The 25,977-nt window shown below is 44.3% G+C and overlaps 1 protein-coding gene across 1 annotated transcript; it reads right to left on the reverse strand.

Annotated features, from left to right (window-relative positions):
- On the reverse strand, nt 1-25,977 carry LOC119520318 (cytochrome P450 4F3-like). Its single transcript, XM_037818078.1, has 13 exons — nt 25,847-25,977; nt 24,331-24,559; nt 21,065-21,209; nt 19,441-19,494; nt 19,223-19,350; nt 17,777-17,898; nt 13,740-14,010; nt 13,334-13,400; nt 13,011-13,140; nt 1,894-2,027; nt 1,735-1,799; nt 1,483-1,565; nt 1-1,127 (listed from the first exon to the last, which is right to left on the reverse strand). Exons 2-13 carry the CDS (start codon nt 24,526-24,528, stop codon nt 929-931), a joined length of 1,596 nt encoding a protein of 531 aa, XP_037674006.1. The 5' UTR covers nt 24,529-24,559; nt 25,847-25,977; the 3' UTR covers nt 1-928.

Raw genomic sequence — 25,977 nt, forward strand, 5'->3', positions numbered from 1 at the left:
TTTCTGAGAGACAAAAGAATAGTCACATTTATTTAGTATTTGCTGGCACAAGGAACAGCTTTAAGTTATTCACATTTAGTCATTGGGACAACCCAGGTGCTGTTGCTGGTCTCATTTTAGAAATAAGGAAACTGAAGCACAGAGAGGAGAATTAACTTGCCTAGATCACACAGCAGAGCCAAGCAATCTGACTCCACAGCTCATGCTCTTGGGGTTTATTGTTGTTTCCAGTGGTTTGGCTATGAATATCAGGAGTCCAACAAAGTGACCCCCTGGTGATCTTGGAGAATGCCTAGCACAGAGTGGGGACTCAGCTGGTATCTGGGCAGCATCAGGGAGCCCAGAGGACAAAAGGGAGGAGACACCCTGAAGGCAGGGGAAGGGGATCACTGATGGAACGACTAGGAGGGGCAGACACATGGGTGGAGCTGTTGGAAACAGCAGGGAGGGAATTACATGTCCTGGACAGGCTGTCAGGCTGTGGGCTCCAGCTCTTCTCCTGCTTTGTCCAGGGATCCCAGGGGTCTTTGTCTAGGGGCACCCAAGGCCCAGGGGAAGAGATCCACCACCCTGGGATCTCCTCTTTCTGGACTGGGAACCTCAAGCTTGCTCATTAAGTGTGTCTTTAACCCTGGTTCCTCTCCTGCTCAAACACCTTCCATGACTCCCTATGGCCTACAGAATAATGTCTGATTGGGCTCTAGGAGAACCCACCATCTGTGTGGGGATCCCTGCTGTCAGTCTGCAAAGTAGCCAGCATCTTAGGCTCTGAGACAGCAGCCCCACGTCCCAATAGCCACCATTCCCCCCTGGATTCCCAGAGTCTCCAAGTGCCCCCTGCTGAATCCCAATGAGGTTCGGATAGATGTGTCAGTAAAGTTTTATCCTGGGAATCTGCCAAGATAGATGGGTGGGGTTAGGGATGGCTCTAAGGCCGTGTGGCGGTGGATCCCTGCAGACCAGCGCTCAGAGGCTCCACCCTCAGCCAAAGTCCCTCCTCTGAGCGCAGGATCAGCTCCGGCTTCCTCCGAGGCTGTATCTCGTCCAGGAGGACGCGAAAGTGCAGCAGCGTGAGCGCCAGGACCACCTTCATCTCGGTCATGGCGAACGTCTGCCCGATGCAGTTCCTGCGGATGGGACTGGGGCTCAGACTGTGCCCAGGACTCCCAACCAGGCCCCCATGGCTCCTGGACCTGGCCCGGGACCCTCACCCTCTCCCTCACCAGCCTGAGAGATGGAGAGAGAGGGGTGTTAACCGTGCATGGGACCCCCCTGTGGGCTTCCATATCCACTGAGCTTGGCCCAAACTCCACCCCCCAATTCGGACAGCAAATGTGGAGGAAGGGGAGCTGAGCACACCTAGGACCCCTCCTTGGACCCACCCCCTTTTCTTAGGATCTTGGCCAAACATCTGACCCACTGAAACGCCCCACCCACCAGACTACCTTCCCATCCCCGCTCTCAGACGCACGCTATCCTCACCTGGGTCCTGCAGAGAAAGGAATAAACGCCAGAGGTGACCTGTTCTGGGGATTTTCTGGGTCAAAGCGGAAGGGATCATACACCTGGGATGGGGAAGATATGGCTGGTGAGTGGGGGTCTCTCAGGACATTCAGCCACCACCAGAAAAGACAGAAATGGACACAGCGGAGAGGGAGAGTCAGATTTCCCCTGTCAGCATATTGGCCCCTCCCTCAGGTCTCCATAGGTTGAGAAAGTGGGGAGGGGCAGCACCTCAGGGTCGGGCCAGACTGACGGGTTATGATGAATCCCGAAGATGCTGATGAGACACACGTTCCCTGTGCAAGAGAAGGGTGCAGTCAGACAAGGTCCTCCAATGCTCAAGGGTACACCACCCTGCCCAGGAGGCCCTGCCTCTGCCACTGCGGACACCTTTGGGGATAACCCGGCCATCTGGGAGCATGACGTCCTGGGTACAGCAACGGGAGATGCCAGTGACTGGTGGATGTAACCGCAGGCTCTCCTTGATACACATGGTCAGGAAGGGCAAATGGGCCAGGTCATCCCTATTCAAAAAATAATAATAATAATAACCAGGTGCTCCAAAGTACATGATACAATCATTGGCAAAACTGAAGGTATCAACAGACATTTCTACAATCATAGTGGGAGACTTCAATACACCACTCTCTTCTATAGATAGAACAACCAGACAGAGGACCAATAAGGAAATTGAGAACCTAAACAATATGATAAATGAATTAGACTTAACAGACATATAGAGAGCATTATATCCTAAATTAACCAGGATATACATTCTTCTCTAGTGCTCCTAGAATGTTCTCCAGGATAGATCATATGCTGGGGCATAAAACAAGCCTCAATAAATTTAAAAAGACTGAAATTATCCAAAGCACATTCTCTGACCATAATGGAATGCAACTAGAAGTCAATAACCATCAAAGAACCAGAGCATTCACAAATATGTGGAGGTTAAACAATACACTCTTAAACAATCAATGGGTGAAAGAAGTTGCAAGAGAAATTGCTAAATATTTAGAGATGAATGAAAATGAGAACACAGCATATCAAAACCTATGGGATGAAGTGAAGGCAGTACTGAGGGGGAAATTTATAGCTCTATATACATACATTAAAAAGGAAGAAAGCTAAAGTCAGAGAACTAACAGAACAACTGAAGAAGCTACAGAATGATCAGCAAGCTAACTCTAAACCAAGTAGAAGAAAAGAAGTAACATGAATCGAAGCAGAAATAAATGATATGGGGAACAAAAAACCAAAAGAGAATAAATAAAACTAAAAGTTGGTTGTTTGAAAAGATCAACAAGATTGACAAAACCTTAGCTAGACTGACATAGTCAAAAAAAGAGAAGAGCCAAATAAACAGAATCAGAAATGAGAGGGGGGACATTACTGTGGACCCCAAAGAAATTGAAAAAAATCATAAGAGGATACTATGAACAACTGTATGCCATGAAACTAGACAATTTAGAGGAAATTGATAATTTCCTGGAAACACATGAACAGCGCAGACTGACCCAAGAAGAAATAGAACTGAACAAACCAATCACAAGTAAAGAGATCCAATCAGTCATCAAAAAGCTTCATACAAATAAAAGTCCAGGGCCAGATGGCTTCACAGGGGAATGTTACCAAACTTTCCAAAAAGAACTGACACCATTGCTGCCCAAACTCTTTCAAAAAATTGAAGAAAAAGGAACACTACCCAACTCATTTTATGAATCTAACATCACTCTAATACCAAAACTAGATAAAGATACTACAAGAAAGGAAAACTACAGGCTAATCTCCCTAATGAATATAGATGCAAAAATTTTCAACAAAATGCTTGCAAATCAAATCCAAAGACACATTAAAAGAATCATACACCATGACGAAGTGGGGTTCATTCCTGGCATGGAAGGGTGGTTCAACATAAGAAAATCAATGTGATACAACACATAAATAAACTGAAAGGAAAAGATCAAATGATCATCTCAATAGATGCAGAAAAAGCATTTGACAAAACTCAGTATCTTTTTTGATAAAATCACTTCAAAATATAAGAATTGAAGGAAATTTCTTCAATATGATAAAGGGCATATAAGAAAAACCCACAGCCAGCATAGTACTCAATGGCAAGAGACTGAAAGCCTTCCCTCTAAGATCAAGAATGAGACAAGGATGCCCGCTGTCACCACTATTATTCAACATTGTGCTAGAAGTTCTAACCAGATCAATCTGGCAAGACAAAGAAATAAAAGGCATCCAAATTGGAAAGGAAGAAGTAAAACTGTCATTATTTGCAGATGATATGATCTTATATTTGGAAAACCCTGAGAAATCAATGACACAGCTACTGGAGTTATTAAACAAATTTAGCAAAGTCGCAGGATACAAGATTAATGCGCAAAAGTCAGTAATGTTCCTATACACTAGAAATGACCTAACTGAAGAGACACTCAAGAAAAAGATTCCATTCATTATAGCAACTAAAAAAAAATCAAGTACCTAGGAATAAACTAAATCAAGGATGAAAAAGACCTCGACACAGAAAATTACATAACTTTACTAAAAGAAATAAAAGGGGACCTTGAGAGATGAAAAGATATTCCGTGTTCATGGATAGGAGGGCTAAACATTGTTAAGATGCCAATTCTACCCAAAATGATCTACAGATTCAATGCAATTCCAATCAAAATTCCAAAAACATACTTTGCAGACTTGGAAAAGCTACTTATCAAATTATGTGGAAGGAAAATTGTCCTTGAACTGCTAAAAAATATTCTAAAAAAGAACGAAGTGGGAGGACTTACACTTCCTGATTTTAAAGCCTATTATAAAGCCACAGTAGTCAAAACAGCATGAAACTGACACAAAGATCTACATGTTGATCAATGGAATTGAATCAAGAGTTCAGAAATAGACCCCCAGATATATGGTCAACTGATTTTTCATAAGGCTCCCAAATCCACTGAACTAGAACAGAACAGTCTCTTCAACAAATGGGGCTTGGAGAACTAGATATCCATAACCAAAGAGAAATGAAATAGGATCCATACCTCACACTCTACACAAAAATTAACTCAAAGTGGATCAAAGACCTCAATATAAAAGATAGTACCATAAAACTCCTAGAAGATAATGTAGGGAAACTTCTTCAGGACCTAGTAATAGGGAGTAGCTTCTTGGACCTTACACCCAAAGCACAAATGTCTAAAGAAAAAGTAGATAAATTGGAACTCCTTAAAATCAAAAGTTTCTGTACCTCAAAGGAATTTGTCAAAAGGGTGAAGAAACAGTCAATGAAATGGGAGAAAATATTTGGAAACCATATATCTGATAATAGACTGATACCCTGCATATATGAGGAAACCCTACAACTCAATGACAATGGTACAAACAGCCCAAATAAAAAATGGGCAAAAGATATGAAAAGACATTTTGCCAAAGAGGAAATACAAATGGCTAAAAAATACATGAAAAAAGTGTTCATCTTCACTAGCTATTAGGGAAATGCAAATCAAAACCATAATGAGATATCATCTCGCACCAATAAGAATGGCTGCCATTAAACAAACAATTTCTGGTCAAGCTACAAATTCTGGTGAGGATGTGGAGAAATTGGAACTCTTATTCATTGCTGGTGGGAATGTATAATGGTAGCCACTGTGGAAGACAGTTTGGCGGTTCCTCATAGATATCGAGTTACCCCGTGATCCAGCAATTTCACCTCTCGGTATATACCCAGAAGATGTGAAAGCAGTGACATGAACAGACATTTGCACACTGATTTTCATAGTGGCATTTTTCACAATTGCCAAGAGACGGAAACAATCCAAGTGTCCTTCAACAGATAAGTGGATAAACAAAATGTGGTAAATACATATGATGGAATACTATACAGCTGTAAGAGGGAATGAGGTCCTGAAACATGTGACAACCTGGATGAACCTTGAAGACATAATGCTGATTGAAATGGAGAGAGATTGTATGTTACCACTAGTGTGAACTCCCTGAACAATGTAAAATCAGCTTCTTATAATGTAGAATACAGGGGCCCTCAACATAGACAGAAAGTAGTAAAGGGGGAATAATAATAATGTAATGTGTACAGACGTGATACTGAGGGTGAGCTTAAAGGTTTGGGAATGCACAGGGGTGATAATGGTTCGTGAATGGGATTATAAATATCAATGCTGCATTGAAGGTGAAAATGATTGAAAGTGGTTGCTTAAAGGCATGTAACCCACAGATAGTACTACAAATATAAATAAGTGTTTGCATGATATACTTCTCAGATATGACACTGTTACAAAGAGTTAACAACAGAGTAGTATATGGAAAAACTACCCAATACATATCATAGACTATATTTGTTAGGAATATGTTACCAGTACTACACTGATACTAGGGATGAATGATTACAACTGATAAGAGCTCCTGGATGTTTTTTGTTATGATAATTGTTTAAAATTGAGAGGGTTGATGATTGTACAACTAAGTGAAGATTATGTGAGACACTGATTGTTTATCTTGGACAGAATATATGCTATATGAAATTAGGAACCCCTTACTTAAGTCAAGCACTCAATCTTGAGGCTGTCAGGAGGTTACTCTTATGCAAGCTCCAGCTAGATATACCAAATGGCCACAGAATGCTAAGCCCTAATGAACAGGAGTCCCCAAATACCTAGGTCCCTATCTGAGATTCTATAAAAGATTTACTCACTAAGTTGATTTCTAAGAAACTTAAATCCACCAGAGTGTTCCTATGCCAGACAAGTCCTAAAACCCAGAGGCAACAGCCTCCTTAAAAACATCAACCAGATGCAGCCCCTTTCCCATAATGTTGACACCCCTTTTCAATATGGACAATTTAGGGTGGTCACTGCCTAGAAACCCCTGAAGATCAAGAAAAGTGATTGAATGAGAGGAAGGGGTAGCAACAGACCAGATAGGATTTAACAAAGGATTGTGAATACTGACTCTTTATATAAATATATGTTAGAAGCTAGGGTATTAGAATAGATAGAAGGAAATAACTGAAATGGTGGAATTGTAACCCACAACATTCTTTGAAATTATCTATATAACTACTTGTTAAACTGTACTTTGAAAGTTATCACCTTTTTGCATATATGTTACATTTCACAATAAGGAAATAACTGAAATTGTGGAACTGTAACCCATAACATTCTTTGAAATTTGCTGTCTAACTACTTGTTAAATAGTACTTTGAAAATTATCAGTTACGTATACATGTTAAATTTCACAATAAAAATATTTTTTTAAAAAAAGTAGGAAGCCAAGTTGAATTTGAGTTTCAGATAAACAACAAATCTTGCATGGGATATATTTATATTAAAAATTATTTGTTGTTTATCTGAAGTTCAAGTTTGACTGGGTTTCCTACATTGTATTAGAATAGCTAGAAGGAAATAACAATGGTGGAACTACTTAGGGGAATTCTTCATTAAATATCATCAGCATTAAATTAAGTTTCTTTTAAGAGCAATTTTATACTCTGGGCAAAAGAAATGGTTCCTTTGTAAATTTCAGGTTTTCTGTTCTTCCACAAAACATGTAGTTTTGCACTTAAAGCAATCTGTGGAGAACATACGGTGCTGTAGAAATTGCTTTGCAGCTACATCCTGTAAATTGTCCTGTGAGAAAACAGACCACTGTGTGTTGGGTGAGTCAATTAGAATTTTTTACATGAATAAAGGTGAAATAAGGTTGATTACTCAAGGTAAGAATAATCATTCATTTTGCTATGCATAGCTCCCAAGTTCCACTTTCTTCATTACTCAAATTCCTTCCTGAGCTCCACAATTTTCTTGTACTTTCCCCTTGTTTTATGTCCAGCTCTTTCCTATTTCTCTTTCTAACCTCTACTTTTAATGCTGCTCCTCAGCCTATTTTCCAGATTGTTTCTGACACCTATTAAATAGTATAATAAAAAGGAGGCTCCACATCTTAATAGTGCTTTACAGTTTATAAAATATTTCCACATGTGTTCTATTGGTCAAGATATGTAGAGATTAGTAATTGAGTTTAGAAGCTAGGAAATTACAATATTAATGAATAGTTACACAGTTTACTCTCTGGTATTTTACATTTACATATTCATATAATCTTCCCCACATCCTATGGGGTAGTTACTTTCATTTAACTTCTTTTCACACATTAGGTCTTTGGGACAAAAATAGGATAGAGCTGGGTTTGAACCCAGGCGGTCAGCTTCAGTCTCAATCTTCTATAGGACACTATGCTAATGCTTAGGAACACATGCTTTGAGAGAATGGGTGACTGACAGCAGCCCTAAGGCTGATCAGAATAGGGCCCTGGACTCAAACCCAAATCTTCAAGTTCAGAATCAACACCATACTTGCTCACTTTTCCACATGATTCAGCTGCCTGTGAATTTTCACTCACAGGATTATTACACATTCCAAGGAAGGAGGAGCTGTTGTTTCTATTAGAATGTTTCATGTTGAAAACTGAATTTGATGGAAAAGACTTCCAAGTACAGTTGTGTTCTCCTTTCTTTACTCAGATTTCTTCTTAGAACCACACTTGTGCTTGAAATTGCATTTGCAGATTTGTGGAATGAATCATGAGGATGGCAACAATCACAAAAGAAAAACAGATCTCCAAGCTCCCAATAGAGAACATTTGTTTCAACTAAATACATTTAGCAGGCTGAAAGAGCCAACCCCCTCTTTTAAAAGAGTCACATTTATTGCAAAGAGATAATGCAGGTCTGGGGTGGTGGGGTTGCTCATTCAAATCTAGACAAGAATTTCTACAAACTATTTTTTATTAACTTTATCAAAAAATTTAAAAAAAAAACATTTCAAACAAAGCAAAACAAAGGAATAAGAAAAACAAATATCCTAAAATAACCTCATTGCTTGCAATATGCTCCTACCATACCACAAGGAAAGTAACAAACCACAGTCATTCCTGAGCATTCCCATATCATTAAGGTTTCCCTTAATATCTTATCTGTTCTTAATTAGGTAATTTATAAACTATTATGGAAAATAGGGAACATAATGTCTCCCAGTATTTTTTAAGCTTCCAGTATCAAACTGTACTATTTAATAGCACTAAAATCTTTTTGAATCTATGACTCTCAGCTTGTGTTGAGATAAATAACAGTGGATGGTAATGTATTAAGAGGATCTACTCTCTTACAAATGGCAGAATAAAGAAGCCTATGTCCTAGGAAAAAAAATCATTAGTTTCAAGTGACATCAGCAAAAAACATCAGAGAGAGAAGTTTCAAATGCCCATCTCTCCACAAAAACATTGAAACATCAATCAGAAACAACTAGAATCAACTTTTTCAGAACAGAGGAAAACAGGCAAAGACTTACAACAACAAAGAAAATACTAAGAAAGTTGCTCAAGAAAAAGGCAACTTAAAAAGAGACATTTATTGATATCTCTGTCAGGTCACTGGCTGACCAGAGATAAGTGGAACAAAGGTTTCAATGACCCCACTGGCAAGGAATACAGTCTATGCAAAAATAGCTTGAAAAAGTCACTAAACAAATGAATGAGTTTATCTCTCAACAATATGTAACAGCAAACCCTGGGTAAGGAGGAGAGTCCTTAGTTAACCACATTATATTCATGAAACTAATTTTTAACAAAAAAATTATGTCATCCAAAGACACAGGAAAGAATGGCCCATTCAAAGGAAAAAATTAGTTGACAGAAACCATCCCTGAAGGGGCTCTACATTGCACATACTAGACAAAGACTCTAAATCAATTGTCTTAAATAAGCTCAAACACCTAAAAGAAGTCAATAACAAAAAAACTTAAGGAAACCAGGAAAATGATGTATGAACAAGAGCCAGAAATTATTAAAAAAATGAAACTAAAAAAAATTCTAGCACCAAAAAGTAGAATAACCGAATGAAAAAAGAATGAAGAAAAATGTACCAGCCTAAGGAGCTTGTGAAGCATACAAACATACACATTTGGGAGTCCCAGAATGGAGGAGGGAAAAAAGAATATTTGAAGAAATGATGGCTAAAAATTCAAATCTGATACACATCCAAAAATCTCAACAAACTCCAAGAGATCCTCACCAAGATACGTTATAATCTAATAGTCAAAAGACAAAGATGGGGGAGAATTTTGAGAAGACGGTGGAGGAGGAAGCTCTGGGAATAAGTCACACCACCAAAACAAGTATTGAACTGTCAAGAACTGCCTGAATCAACCATTTTGGAACTCTGGAACACTGGGCAACATCCAAGGAAGAGCTGGAAGAAGAGACTGATAAATTGTGATAAATCTGGGTGAATTCCCCCCATCCCCCAACTGCAGAGTAGACAGCAGTGGAGACTGAAACACAGGTCCCTGGGCAGTTGGCTGGTGCCAGGGAGAGAAATAAGGACCTAGTCCTCCAAAATCTAAGGGAGGGGTGTGTGTGGTCTGATTGTCAATCACTGCTTTTGATCAGCTACTTCAGATCAATGAGTCACTGGCTCTGAGGACAGCCATTGATCCAACCCCTTCAAGCAAAAACAACAGAGGAGTTTTAAGAGGCACTGCCTACTTTTTTTTCTCTTTTTATGTATGTTCCTCATTTGGGAGCAAAAATAGTTAGGAAAAGTCGCAAACTGATAGCTTCAGTCCTCAACAAAAACAAAAACAATAACAATCCCAGAGAAGTCGGAGAACTAGATTTCCAGAGTTATGACAAGACAATATTCAGAATGTCCAGATCTCAACAAAAAAAATTACAAAACACACAAATAAACTAGAAAATATGGCCCATTCACAGAGGAAAAAAAAGATTTTGCCAGAAACCATCTCTAAGAAAGTTAATACATTGGAACTATTAGCCCAAGAATTTAAATCAACTGTCTTAAAAATTTCAATGAGCCAAAGGAATCTACTTACAAAGAATAAAAGGAAATTCAGAAAACATTATCTGAACAAAATAAAGAGATGAAAATTATTAAAAGGAATCAAACAGAAATTTTGGAGCTGCAAAGGAAAGTAATCAAAATGAAAAACTTGCTAGACAGATTTAACAGCAGATTTGAATAGGTAAAAAAAAGGATCAGTGAACTTGAAGACCAGACAATGGAAATTATTCATTGTGAGAAACAGAAAGAAAAAATAAATGAGAAAGAGGAACAGAGCCTGAGGAACCTGTAGGACACCATCAAGCATGCCAACATACACAACATTGGAATCCCAGGAGGATATGAGTGAAAGGGGCATAAAAATTATTCATTATTATTATTATTATTATTTATTATTATTTATTATTTCATTATTTGAAGAAATAATGGCAGTAAACTTTCCAAATCTGATGAAAGACATGAATATACACAGGCAGGAAGCTCAACAAGATTAAGGAGAAATAACAACTAAATGCATTGTGGGATCCTGAATGAAATCCTGGACCAGAAAACAGGATTTGGGGGAGGGGGGGATGGAGAAGTTTATATAAAATAGCTATATTTTAGCTAATAATAAACGTTATTAGTTTTCCATTTTTGATCATTATTCTATGGTTTCATAAAATGCTAACATTAGGTAATAAGATAAGGAATATGAGAGAACTGTTTGTATTATTTTTACAACTTTTCTGGAAGTCTCCAATTAGTTCAAAAATTTAAAAGCTTTAAAAAGGTATATGATTAGCTAAAAAATTTGTGGGAGCCACTAGTTTGTAATACTCAATCACCTTTGATTTGGCAACTGCAATTCTAGGAATTTGTCCTGCAGAGACACACACATGGTAGCAAGCTCAGTGTACATGGATAATCACTGTACTGAGTTTCTTTTAGCAAAAGGCTGGAAACAATCCAAATTCCCATCAATGGGGGGAATGCTTAGATAAGTCATGGCACATCATACAATGGAATACTATACAGTGATCAAAAAGGAGGAAATAGGGGTCACTTGTCCTTTCTCACACTGCAGGCTGGTGGATAAATCAGTACAAACTGCCTCTGGAAGGCAATTTGGCAATATCTATTGTAATGAAAAATGTTCATACAAATGGCTTCAACAGAGGGATGGGCCAAGTAAACTATGGAAAGTTATGCAGCACACAAAAGAAAGAAGTAGGTCTATATATAGATAGATAGATAGTCTAAGATACATTGTGGTGTGAAAAAAATGCATATATATGGAAATGCAAAGAAAACAGTCTGGAAGGGCATATTTAAAAATCAATGGCTCTTATATATGCAGGGCCCTCCTGAGGAGCTGGTGGAATTGTTGCTGATGTTCTCGACAAATATTGAGGACTGACGGTTTGATATGCCAAGCCCTCGATCTTGGGGCTTGCCCTTATGAAGCTCGTTACTGCAAAGGAGAGGCTAAACCTACTTGTGATTGTGCCTAAGAGTCACCCCCAGAGATTGCTCAGATGTGGCCTCTCTCTCTAGCTAAGCCAACTTGGCAGGTGAATTCACTGCCCTACCCCCAAGTGGGACCTGACTCCCAGGGTATAAATCTCCCTGGCAACACAGGACATGACTCCCAGGGATGAGCCTGGACCCAACATCATGGAATTGAGAAAATCTTGACCAAAAGGGAGAAGCAAAATGAAACAAAATAAAATTTCATGGCTAAGAAATTTCAAATGGAGACGAGAGGTCACCCTGGTGGGCATTCTTATGCACCATATAGATAGCCCTTTTTAGGGTTTCGTGTATTGGAATAGCTAGAAGTGAATACCTAAATCTATCAAATTGCAACTCAGTAGTCTTGATTCTTGAAGATGATTTACGACTATATAGCTTACATGGGGTGACTGTGTGATTATGAAAACCTCGTGGCTCACCCTCCCTTTATCCAGTTTATGGATGGATGAGTAGAAAAACGGGGACAAAAACTAAATAAAAATAGGGTGGGATGGGGGGGTATGATTTGTGTGTTCTTTTTTACTTTTATTTTTTATTCTTATTTTTATTCTTCCTGGTGTAAGGAAAATGTTCAAAAATTGATTAGGGTGATGAATGTACAACCGCATGATGGTACTGTGAATAGCTGATTGTACACCATGGATGACTGTATGGTATGTGAATATATCTCATTAAAACTGAATTTAAAAAAATCAACAGTTCTGGCAATCCCCCAGAAAACATGGAGGGGATTACTGTAGGGTACCAGGTAACAAAGGTGACCCCACTCTTCCCTGAGATGTTTCCTTGTGTACAAAAAAACCACAACAACCAAAACATTTGTTCTCGTCATTGTTTTTTCAATTCAAAATTAACTTTCCAAAAGATATATTTAAAAAAAAAAGAAAGAAAAGATATTGAAGACAGAGACAGATATGGAAGAATGAGAAAAACCAGAGGGACTATGAATATATGAATGCTGGTATAAAGCTGGACATTTTCTGGAAGGACACACAGGAAACCACTGAAGACATTAATTGATCAAGGGAAAACCAGCTAACAGATCTTCCCTGTCCTCATCTGAGAAGTAGAGCCAATGAGAGGGGCTCAGGGGACAGGGGACAGAACCCGCACTCACCATTCAATCTCCTCTGACTGGCGGTCCCTCAGGAGCTCTAGCACCTCCTGCCGGCAGCGCTCCTGGTATTCTGGGTGCTTTGCAAGGTTATACAGGATCCAGGAGAGGCCACTGGCTGTGGTGTCATGGCCTGAGGAACAGCCAAGGGGGCTTGAATCTCTGGGATGATTCAGCACCACAGGGCAGACAGCTCCCTTACATGGAAGCCCTCGAGGAGGTTGGGGGAGAATGGTACAGAAATGGGGTGGTCCAAAGCCCACCCACCAAGTCCCTAGACTGGAAAGTCCCCTGCCCCTACCATAATCCCAATCTGTGACCCTCACCCCTAAACATGAAGGTGTCAGCCTCCGCTCGGATGTCCTCATCTGACAGTAGCTTGCCATCTTCATCCTGGAGAGAAGACAAGACTCCAGGTCTTAGAGCTCCTAGGCCTAAGTTGAAACATTACCTGAGGGATCCATTCAGGATACCTCCCTTGACATCCCCATAACCCATGCACCAGTTCAGGCTTCCTCCTTATCCCCTTGCCCCACCCCACCCCAGCCTTTCCTCTTCCAGGCAAAATTCGACACAGTTGACCTCTAATACACATCTCCTGCCCCAGCCCTCCCATCCTCAAACACCTTCCATAGCTCCCCAGTACACTCAGAATCAAATCCAAGCTCTGCAATATATATTTGAAGTTGGGATCCTGCCCAGCTCTCTAACCCAGACCCCAGAGAAGCACACCTTGGCCAGCAGGAGCACATCGATGAAGTCCAAAGTCTTGGTCCTGGCCTTGTCCATGAGAAAGTCATCAGCACCCTGATCAGGGAGGGTGCGGCGCCTCTCCTGGATGACAGCATCTGTGAAGTCATGCACCAGCCGGCATGCCCTGCGAAAGCGCCGCCCATCAGGAGTGAGATGGTACAGGAAGTCTGTGTGTAGGAGGATCTGCTGTTGCCGTTTCACCACGAGGGCACTGAGCTCCAGGATGGCTGCAATATACTCGCTGGGCTTCCTGCAGGGTCAAGCCAGAGAGCAGGAGGTGGCTCCTGAACACACTTGAAACCCTGGGATCCCTGCCTCTCAGAATCCCAGGACCACACCCTATTCAAGTTTGCATCTCTCTCTGCATGCCAATCCTCATGAGCTTCCTCTACTTCCCCAGACACCCAGAGCAGAGCTTGGACACCATACACCTCCTCTCTCCCCTGCCCAACATCTGGTCCTGCCCATTCTTCCTTGGTTTCTCCCAAATCTGTCTCATCGCCTCCACCAAGCCCAAACCTTCTCCATGAAGTCTTCTTGCATCCAATGTCAACCCCACAGTCATTCCTCCACAGAGTTGAATGTCTACATTCTATGTAGAATGTCTATGAACTCTATGTCCCTCATCTGTTCAAACACCTTCCATAGGTCCTTGGAAACCTCAGTATAAAGTTCATATCTCTTTGCGTGGCTTTTTTTGAATTGAGGTAAAATTCACATAACATAAAATTAGCCATTTTGAAGTGCACAAATCAATGGCATTTAGCACATTCACGATGTTGTGCAGCCAACACCTATATAATTTCAAAACGTTGTCATCAACTCCACAGGAAGCCCCATACCTATTAAGTAGTCACTCCCTGTATTAGTTAGGGTTCTCTAGGGAAACAGAATCAACAAGAGATATTTATAAATATAAGATTTATAAAAGTGTCTCACGCAACTGTGGTGATGCACGAGTCCAAATTCCATAGGGCAGGCAGCAAATCGGCAACTCCAATGAAAATGTTCAATGAACTCCTCAGGCAGTGAACTGACAACTTCAATGATGTGTTCAACGAACTCCTCAGGAAATGAACTGGCAACTTTGATGAACTCCCCAGGAAATGCTTCTCTGGTTTCCTCTATCTGTCTCGCTTGAAAGTCTTCAAATGATTGGATTAAATCCAGCTGACTGCATTCTCTCATCATGGAAGACACAACCTTTGTTGACATCATCAGTCACAGCTGCAGCCAATTGACTGACGATTTAACAAACCAGCCTTCTGGTTTATCAAGCAGCCACAAATGTCCTTGCAGCAACAGTTAAGCCAGTGCTTTCTTGACCAGACAGCTGGGTACCATCACCTGGCCAAGTTGACACATGAGCCTAACCACCACACTCCCCATTTCCCGCCTCTCCCCAGCTCTGCTTTTGTCTCCATGGATTTGCCTATTCTGGACATTTCATAAAAATAGAATCATACAGTATGTGATCTTTGGGGTCTGGCTTCTTTCACTCAGCATCATGTTTTCGAGGTTCACCCATGTTGTAGCATGTGTTAGAACTTCTTTCCTTGTTAAGGCTGAATAATGTACCATTGTATGGATAGGCCACTTTCGTTTATCCATTCATCCATGGATGGACACTTGGGTTGTTTCCACCTTTTGGCTATTGTGCATAGTGCTGCTATGAACATTTATATAAAAGTTTTTGTTTGAACACCTGTTTTCAATTCTTTTGAGTGGAGTGGATTGCTGGGTCACATTTTATATTTAATTGAGGAATTACCAAGCTGTTTTTCACAGAGGCTGCATCATTTTATATTCCCAGAAGCAATGCATGAGGGTTGCAATTTCTCCATATCCTCTCAAACACTTGTTACTTTTCATTATTTTAAAATAATAATAATAATTACTATGATGATGATGATGATAGGTATTTTAGTGATGATGAAGTTGAATGTCAATGTCATTTTGATTTGCATTTCCCTCATGATTAGTGAGCAATGTTGAGCTCTTTTCATGTGTTTATTGGATATTTGTAATCTTGTTTGGAGAAATGTCTATTCAAGTCATCTGCCTCTTTTATAATTAGGTTGTTTGCCTTTTTGTTGTTGAGTTTCAGGAGTTCTTTTTATATTCTGGATACTAGATCCTTATCAGATAGATGAATAGCAACTATTTTGACCCATTTGGTGGGCTGTCTTTTCACTTTCTGGATAATGTCTTTTGATGCACAAAATATTTTAATTTATCCATATTCTTCTTTTTTGCTTGTGCTTTTGGTGTCATTTCTAAAAATCCATTGCTATTTTTTAATTTTTTGTTTTTTTATTAGAGGAGTTGTAGGTTTATGGAAAACTCATGCATAAAATACAGAGTTCCCATATACCACCCAATTAGTAGCACCTTGCATTAGTGTGGTACATTTGTTATAATTCATGAAAGAACATTTCTGTACTATCAACCATAGCCCATCATTTACAATAGTGTTCACTGTTTGTGTTGTGCAGTCCTATGTTTTTTTTTAATTTTTTATTCTAGTAACATATACACAAACTAATATTGCTAAATCCAAAGTCATGAATATTTGCCCCTTTATTTTGTTCAAAGAGTTTTACAGTTTTAGCTCTTATATTTGGGTCTTTGATCCATTTTAAGTTAATTTTTGTAAGAGGTGTGAAAGTAGGCATCCAACTTCATTCTTTTGCAAGTAGATATCCAGTTGTCTCAGAATCGTTTGTTGAAGAGACTATTCTCTTCCCTGTTTCAATTGTTTATTGCTAGTATATAGAAAGACAACTCATTTTTTGCATATTGAATTTGCATCCTACAACTTTGCTGAGTTCATTTATTAGCTCTATTGGTTTGGGGGGTATTTTAGGATTTTCTATGTACAGGATCATGTCATCTGTGAATAAAGAGAATTTCATTTCTTCCTTCCCAATTTAGATGACTTTCATTTCTTTTCCTTTCCTTATATCTCTGGCTAGAACTTCCAATTTTGAACAGCAGGGGTGATAGCTGGCATTCTTACTCTGAGGCCACAAACTAGAAAAGCCGTAAATTCCTAGACAAAAAACCCCGGGAGGTAGGCTGTTTTTAAGAACAGTTGGCCCAGTGCTGGAGTACAGGAACGTCCTGTCCTGCAAGGGAACTGGGAGGACAAATGGAAATGGCTATTGTTGCCACCATGTCTTATTCCTGACATTTAGGGAAAGTTTTCCATTTTTCTCCATTGACCTATGGGTTTTTCATAAATACCCTTTATTTATTGATGAAGTCCCTTCTCTTCCTAGTTTGTTGTTGTTTCTGTTTTTATGAAATGGTGTTGGATTTTTTTCAAATGCTTTATCTGCTTCAATTGAGATGATCATATGATTTTTTCCATTATTTTCTTCACCACAATTATGGTAATTGATATGTGTATGTTGAACCACCCTTGCATTCCTGGAAGAAATCCTATTTGACAGGATGTATAATCTTCTTAAAATGGTGCTGGATTCAGTTGCAAATATTTTTTGAGGATTTTTTTATCATATTCATAAGGGATATCTGTCTGTAGTTTTCTTTTCTTGTGATGTGTTTCTCCACTTTGGGTGTACTTTGGGTGTAAGGATAATGCTGCCTCATAGAATGAGTTAGGAAATGTTCCCTCCTCTTCTGTTTTTGTTTTTTTTTTTTTTTTTTTTTGGAAGTGTTTAAGAGTGATTGGTGTTAATTTTTCTTTAATGTTTGGTAATTCACCAGTGGTCTAGCTATTGAAATCTCTTAAGATCTAGACCTCTACATCTCCCCAACCCCATTTCCAAGGTACATCTTCACTCTGCTCCTCCTAGCTTCCTTGCCTTTATTCAAATATTTCTACCTACCTGGAAATTCCTCTGTTTCTTTCTCCCCTCCCCTGTCCTTCAATGCCTAGCTCTCACCCACCTCCTCCAGGAAGCCCCTTCTGATTGTCCTGGTCAGTCCACCCTCCCCCACCTACTCCCTTGGGTCAATGAACCAAGACCTAGGACCTGGTCAGAACTCACTCCTGGCAGTGGCTGTCAAAGCTGAAGACACATTTCTGCAGACTGTCCAGGGTCATGAGGCTGATGTGCTCAAACATGTCCAGGCGGGCACTGCCCTCTGAGGCCAGGCGCTGCCACTTGGCCTGGCCAGAGACAGGGGAAGAATTGGGCTGGACCTTGCCTGCCCTGAGCCACCTCCCCAACTCTAGCCTTCAGGTTGGACTCTATTCAGAACCCAGCCTCCAGACACCCACTTTCGGAGAAGATCAGGCTTGGGTGGGAAAGCTGTCACTATTAGGATGTGAAGATCCCATAGATGGGAGTCCAGAGACCTAAATTCAAGTCCCAGGTCTGCCTCTGATACAGACCATGACAATCATGTCATTGCCCTCCTCTGGTATCCATCTGTCAAATGTTCAGTAACCTGCTCCAGTGTCTGACATGGTTGGAATTCCAGCTCCACAATTTACTAGCTCACCAGATGGGTGAACATGGGCAAGCTCTGAAAAGTTTCTGAGCCTCTTTCATCATCTCTAACATGGTAAAAAGAAAATTGCACTCTCTGCCTCATGGGCTTGCAAAGCATAAATAAAATAGGTCACAGAATGGCACAAAGATTTTGGCAAATAATAAATGCTCAATAAATGTCAGCTAACCTCATCTTCATTATTATCATTAGTGGTAGATGATTGCAAAAATGCCCCCTTCCCCAATTCTTCACTCTTCCCTACCTCCAACCCTTTGCAATGAGACTTTGCAGCAACTTCCTTTGGAGATGGAGGCAATTATGACTTGCTTTGGCCTATAGAATGTGGTAAAAGTGATGTGCTAGTTCTGAAACTAGGCTTCAAGAGGTGCTGAATGTTTCTGCTCACTCTCTTTTAACCTTTCTTCTGACATGTGAGCAAGCCTGGGATAACTTACTGAAGGAGGGGGGACAAATGAAGGAGTCCAGTTGCCCCAGCTGAGGCCATCCTGGAGCAGGCTACAGCCAGCAAAGCCTCAAACAAGTGAGTGAGCCGAGACTGGGTCATCAGAGCTGTCTACCCAACCCCCAGCTGGCCACAGATGGGTGAGTGAGCACAACGAAGAAGAACTGACTTTTAGATTCATGATCAATAACAAGCATTCCTTCTTTTAAGCCAGTGAGTTTTGAATTGTTTTGTTTTACATAAATAGCTACTATGCACTCTTAATCTTTATCATCAACACTGTTTTGGGATTCCAAGGATTCTGGGAAGGAGACTAGAAACCACCTTCTGATCACCTACTATGTACTAAAGACATGATTTCATTGCATCACTTTGATCAACCTTTGAGCTAGAGATCATTATCCCTACATGCAGGTGAGGAAACAGGCACAGAGAGAAAGAGCAATGGACTCAAAGCCACCCAACAGAGCCAAGATGTGTTTGGGGTCTCTTCCACCAAAGGCTCCATCTGGGACCGTGGGTTGAAGGGACTCACGTGCATGATGTTCGCACTCTCGTTGAAAATCCTCATATAGGGCTTCAGGATGTTGAAGTGGAAGGCAGGTGTCAGCATGCGGCGGTGGCGGTTCCACTTGTCACCAGCACTCAGGAGGAGCCCATCCCCTAGCAGAGGCAGCCATGGGCAGTGGGAGAGGCCACCCCTTCCCATAGCCACCAAGGCTGTCCCCACCCCCTTTGCCTGCAGTTACTCACCCAACCAGGGCTTCAGGAAGCCATAGAAAACCACATCCTTGGGTGCGACAGTGGCTGACATGAGAGACGGGCCATCAGCATGGAAGGGGGATGGGTTCGGTTGGCTTCCAGCCAGGGGTCTGCCCTTTCCCGCTCCACCAGGCATAGCAAGAGGGGACCAAGGGCATAGGAAGCAGGAAGGAGGGGGGCGGCATAGGGGGACAAGACCAGGCTGCAGCAGCAGAGAAATGCAAAGGCAGAACTCCCTCAACATGCTTAGACACACTCCATCATGCCTTGGCATGTCTTGTACACTATCCAGCCTGTTCTAAAATACCTGAGCTCAGCCCAACACTCTACAAATTGCATCACATGGACCTAGGACACCCCGATTGCCCCAGCCTTCTCTGACATCTCCTGACATGGACCTTGACATCTGACACTGCCCCAGTATACATAGAACACACTAACATATCCATAATATGCTATGATATGTTCTAACATGGGCTGGAGATGGTCTGATGCTACAGACATGCCCCAGGCAAGAATTAAATATGGTTCTGTTAATGTTCCATACATGGCCCAGGTGTGACTCAGACTTCCTCAGGGTCCTGCCTCCACCACCAGACTGGGCATTTAGAGCTTAGATCCATCCAGGGACTAGAGGATGCCATTCCCCTCCACGACCTTGAGACTGAGCTCCAGCCACCATGACAAGCTGCCACTGCTCCCTTCAGCCACCAGACTGGCCTGAACACACACTGTGGGCCAATGGGGGTCTGGTGTATATCCCCCGCCACTACCCTGGACACCCCCAAATCATCATCCAACTTGGCATCCCCCATCACAGACAGCTGGGGTGGCCAAGAGTGCACAGAACTAAGAGGGAGACTCGGGATGCAGTTTTGTCTCCCTGAGCCATGTTTTCTTCACCCAGGAGATGCCAACCTCCCCAGAAGGCTGGTGCATGGACACCTGTGTCTTCCTGTCCAGCATTCATCCCTTTTCCCTAACACCAGCATATCCATGTTCCTTTGGGAACCCACTCCTCCCCACCAGTTTCCACCCAAGAAGCTGGAGAGTGGCCCACTGCCCCAGCCCCTGCTCCAGAGCTGAGCATATGACCCTAAACCTTGGCAGTCAGGTTGCAATGACTGGATGAAGAATTGGTCGTGGGACCCGGGCCAATGATAGTGAATCCTGAGACTTTTGTTGGAACTGTGGAGAATGAGGTTGCTATTCCATAGGCATTGAGCTCCTGGGTCTCATGTTTACCAGCACGAGAGTGAAACCACCAGAGAAGAAACCAGAGCTGAGGAATGAAGACAGATTCCTCATGACGTTTGAGAGCTTAGGTCCAGACGTCCTGAAGCTAGCCCTCCCTGGACTTTTCCATCGGTAGATTTCCTTTCTTTGCTTTGGCCACACAGGGTTGGGTTTCCACCACTCATGACTGAAAGAGACCTTGGCAGCCAGAAAGAGCCAGAGTCTTGCCCAGTTCATGCAGCATTTTGGTGTCAAAACCGAGGTCTCTGAGATATGCTTCCTCTTCTGCTGCTCAGCCTGGCCTGGCGAGGGAGGGACTAGCAGGGAGCAGGAGCAAGAAAAAAGCTTGGGTAGTGGGGGAAGCTCATAAGGGAGATACCTGGGGCCTGGAGCAGGGAGGCAACGAATTTAGGGTGGACTAGACGCAGGATGGGGAAGAAGGGTCCAATCCACCAGAGGTGGACGTCACAGAAGTAATGGCCCAGGTCCTCCAAAAGCCGCAAGCTCTCTTCACCGGGCTTGGCCTGGGGACAGGTGGGGCTGAGGCCAGGCCTGGCAGGGGGCCTCAGATCCTACCACTGCCCACCACACCCCCTGCCCCCTTTTGCCTGGACTACACCTTTCCCAACCGAGTCAACTTCTCTCTACAGGTCTCTGTATGTTTTAGGTTCTGTGTTTGTCTATCTGTCTGTCTCTCCCTGTCTCCTCACTCTCATCAAATTCCTCTTTCTCCCTCTCTTTCTCTCTTTATCTCTTCCTCTTTGTATCTATGTATCATCTCTATCATCAGCCTATCATCCATTATCTGTTTAACTATCTATCCATCCATCCATCCATCATCTATCATTCTATCTCTGTCTCTCTGTGTATATGTTTCATTTACTCAGTTGATCTGTCTCCCTCTGTGTCTTTCTGTCTCTCTCCCTCGCTCTTTCCCTCTATCTTCTCTCTGTGTCTCTTTCTCTCCATCTCCTTCTTTGTCTCTATTTCTCTGTTTCTCTCTCTTCCTCTTCCCCTGCTCACACCTTACAGTTCACCCTACCCACTTAGAGTGAACTCACAGCCAATCGCACCCCATATGACTTGCTTCCTTGCCCCCAACTCCAGCACAGCCTCCTGCCAGTAGCTCTGGCCAGGTGCTTGCCCAGGACTGCAGGAAAGCTTTGCCCATGCAGGAGAGTTTCTCTCCCCCATTTTCTCCAATATCTCTTCTATTCACCATGAGATAAAACCACTAGCAAAGAAAAGGTCACCCCTGGGGCAACTGTGAGCAAAGCCCCCTCCTTCCCAAGCTTGGGTCCCCACCCCAGACCCCCATTCTGGGCACATGAATAAGCCCCAGGCTGGAGTCTGTAGGAAGATGCTGTGCCCAAGCCAGTGGCCACCACCATCCCATACCTGTGCCCAGGCTGCAGCCAGGGGGGGAAGACTGAGGGGGAGCCCAGAAGAGACTGAGAAGGAGGATGAAGGAAATAGATGGAAACACTCATGGGGAAAAAAAGGCAGAGGCAAGAGAAGGGTGGGAGGGGAGAGACTGAAGGATAGAAAGATGCCATCTGGGTTTGGAATCTCTAGAAGACCCCTGAGATTCTTGTATAAGTAGTGTACAGAATGGGGACCTCCAGAAGAGCCTGAAATAAAGTGAGGGTTGCAGGATGGAGCAGGGAACCAGCCAGGCAGATGTGGGCACAGCTGGGGCCTGGCCTCAGCCTGAGCCCACTGGGGCTCTGGAGGGTGAACAGCACCTCAGAATTGCACAACTCTGAAGCAAGAGGACTTGGCTTTCCCATCCCCATATCTGCAGCACCCACTCCACCCTGGGATGAGGGATTGTGCCTCCTAGACACCTCTGAACAAGGCATCTCCTAGTAGCAAGAGCCAGTCTCTGAATAAGAGCTCACCAGCCTGTAAAGGATGCTGGTAAGACAACAGCAGCAAATACTCATGGAGAGAGGTAGAGAGGGAGACAGATAGAAGGGTAGAGACTTAGCCAACCATGCCCTCCCTCTAAGCACTTTTCTCTTGCCCCCAGGAACCCCTCCTTTCCTGGACTCCCTTCCACTCCTCCAGTGACTCCTCCATATACACTACTTCTTGCTCCTCCACTTGACCCCAAAATTTAGGGGTTCCTGATCTCAGGCTTGCACCTACTTCTCTCTCTGGGGTCTCTCATCCCCCAGATCCTAGCTCTGACCCCCCTCCCAGGTCCCCAGCTCCAGCTCCAACCTCTCCCAGGAACAGTACCTGGGTCCAGCCCCCTTCTGGGTATCCCTTGGAAACCTCAGAACCTCAGACTCAAGGTGGATCAAAGAGATCTCAGCCCTTCGCCTCCAAACTGCTCACCTCTGAGGCTAGAAACCTGGGGGTCAAGCTCTCCCATCTACAGCCCCCCACTCCATGCCACCCAGTCCCACATCGCAAACCTCCCTGCAGAGTTTTCCTCAAATCAACCCAATGACATGGCCTCGTGTGTGGCCACAGCCTCCTCCTTCAGCTCCACCTCCACTCCGGCATACCCCATCCCATGTCCCATGTGGGCCCAACGCACTGCCAGACACCTAGATCTGCCTGCCCCCTCCCCTGCTCACACGCCTTCCATGGCTCCCCATTGTCTTCAGCATCCAGTCTCCCTGAGCCCAACCTGCAAGCCCAGTTCACTCAGCCTGTCTGCCTTCTCTCTGCCTCTCACCCCGACCAGTCAGGGCTCCAGGAAGGACAGAGCTGTCGGTGAGGTCAGAGAGCTGCTGGAAGGTGGGTTGAGATGGGGCTGGAGGATGCCCGTGGGATTTAGTGACCCGGAAGTCACTGCCATCTCCTGGGAAAGTTCTCATCATACAATGGAGATCTGAATGTCAGACTGGAGTGTTGAGGGGTGAGCGGGAAAATGGGTGCAAAGGGAGCAGACAGCTCTTTGTGCACATGGAGATGGCAGAGTGAGCCAGATGGAGGATTTGGGGCAGAGTCTGAGGTGCACTGGAGGAGGGTGGGTGGAATTTATATTGTTATCCATCTGCCCTGTTTTGTAACCTCTGCCACTACTGCAGAGAAGCCTTGGGGAACTCGGGTGGATTTTCTCATCCAAGGTGACGGTTTTCCGAGTGGCCACAAGGACAGATACCCCAGGGTAGGCAATGGGAGCCAATGGCACAGCTTGGAAGCTGGAGGATCTTACAAGAGGGGAAGATGTCCCAGGAGGGGTGGGGGATGGGAGGCCCCTCCTGTGGCCCAGCTGTGCCCCTTGGCCCAGAGAAGGCTGGGCACTGGCCTGAGGTTCACTGAGAGGACCAAGGGTGGAAGTAGAGCCTGGACTATGCACCTGAGGAAGGATCTGTGTTCAGGGTGGAGACAGGACAAGGCAGGTCATAGGCTCCATCCAGCCCCCCTGGGAAGCTGCACTAATGGGGACAACAGGCAGGAAGGTGACCCCAAGCAGGCTTAGAGGGGGTGAGGGGTAAGAATGAGAGAAAGGCCCCAGGGCATGGGGTGGACCAAAGAGGAGAGAAATGAGTCAGGAAAAAAGGGGCTCCCCTCAGCCTCCCTGGATTTCTGCTGTTCTGCACACAGTCCAGCCCCCCCATCTCTCAGCCCCCTGAGCCCCATCCTGAGCCCTTGGGACTCCCATCCTAGTCCCAGCACTCCACTTACCAGGCCCACGTGACCAAAGAACCAGTTCCGTTTTGGGGGCTGTGGGAAGCAACGGAGGCGGCAGCATGTGTCATAGAAGGTGTAGGCCCAGGCCAGGGTGCGGGCCAGGAGCCAGGAGACCCCAACCAGCAGCAGGAGCAGCCACAGGGAGGGGGCCACGGGCCCGAGTCCCAGCCAGGACAGGCTCAGCAGCGGCATCCTCAGGAAAGCTGGGACAGAGGGTGAGCTTCTAAAGGTGAGGAAAAGGGGATGGTGATGGTGGGCTTGGAGGGAGAGGCGGGTGGTTCACAAGGAGAGGGAGAGGGCCAAGGAGGTGAGCTGCAGGACAAGGGAGAGGCTGAGAGCGGGCAAGGAGGAGGACAGAGATTTGAGAGGGAGGAGATCAGGGATGAGGAGAGGGAGAAAGAGAGGGAGAGAGAAGGAAGGGGGAGAGGGAGCACTGAGCCAGGGCAGGGAGGGCTCAGAGATGAGTGAGCACCACGGGGCTGAGGGAGGGAGGGAGGCCCAGGGAAATTCAGGGGGCAGAGGCAAAGTGAGAGGGAGAGGAAGACAGACAGGCAGGCAGAGAAACTGAACAAGAGAGAGGGAGGGAGAGAGGGAAAGAGAACATGAGAGATACAGAGTCAGAGACAGAGACAGAGAGACAGAGACAGAGACAGAGAGAGAGAGAGACAAAGAGGGAGGGGGAGGGAGCAAGACAGGGATGGAGGGAGGCGGCTGGAGTCCAGAAATTCCTGGCCTGAGTCTGCAGCCAGGAGCCGGTCAGGTTGCCAGGGACTCACTCCAATTTCCCAGTAACTAACGGGCGAGCTCGCTTCCTGGGGCGGCCCCGCATTGGGTGGCGCCCCTCCCCGCCGCAGGCCACGATCCTCCCAGCCCTGCCACCCCCAGGCTGGCACCTTCTGTCCAGAGCAGCTTGTCCAGGACAACCTCCTCCACCGTCCTCCTGGGACGTTCTGATCCCAGGCCACCCCCTGATATGGGGAAGGCTGAACCGCACCAGCCAATTCCCAGCTCCTGCCCCCGCCTCCCTGCCTGGCTGCCTGCCCGGGAGATCAGCTCAGCGATGACCCTGCTGGGGCCAGAGAGGAACCAGCTCATGGTCACAGGACTAGGCAATCGGAGCTCAGATGCCAGGGACAAAGTTCCCCGGCCCCCACATTTACAGCCGCCCTTCGCCCTGCACAGCCAGAGGGTGCGGCAGGAGAAAGTGGGAGTTCAGGGGCCAGGTCAGCTTTCCAAGCCACGACCTTTGTCCAAAACTCAGGAGGGGGTTGTGCAGCCCCAACCAGCCCAAGAAGAAAGAATCCAGCTCTCAGGGATTACCAGGATCATATTCTAGGACACATCCCCTGGGAACCCAGCTGCAATATTATTAGTTGGCCACCGTGTGCAGCTTTCTCCACCCCCTCCTCCACATTCCTTCCCGTTCCAGCTTCTGGTAACTGGTCCTGGAGCCCTTAGCAATTCCGGGCGCCCTGCCTCCTCCTTTCTCTGCTGGGGTGGATCCACTTACCCACAGGTCCGTCCAGAAAAGAGCCTGGGTGGGATCAGGGTTCTGTAACCAAGGCAATAGGTGAAAGGGGACAGGCCAAGCCGGGTTGCTCTGGGGAGAAGCAGGAGAAAACAAAAGGGATTGATCAAATG

This window comes from Choloepus didactylus, chromosome 25 (genome assembly GCF_015220235.1).
Source record: "Choloepus didactylus isolate mChoDid1 chromosome 25, mChoDid1.pri, whole genome shotgun sequence".
Lineage (NCBI taxonomy): Eukaryota > Metazoa > Chordata > Mammalia > Pilosa > Megalonychidae > Choloepus > Choloepus didactylus.

What these genes read in the sequence shown, in the direction of transcription:
- LOC119520318 (XM_037818078.1), bottom strand. Translation starts at nt 24,528, where the DNA reads ATGCCGCTGCTGAGCCTGTCCTGGCTGGGACTCGGGCCCGTGGCCCCC. An exon ending in CTCCCTGCTCCAGGCCCCAG is followed by an intron (nt 19,495 to 21,064) that starts GTATCTCCCTTA and finishes CTCTCATGTCAG; the next exon opens with CCACTGTCGCACCCAAGGAT. An exon ending in CTTCCTGAAGCCCTGGTTGG is followed by an intron (nt 19,351 to 19,440) that starts GTGAGTAACTGC and finishes TGCCTCTGCTAG; the next exon opens with GGGATGGGCTCCTCCTGAGT.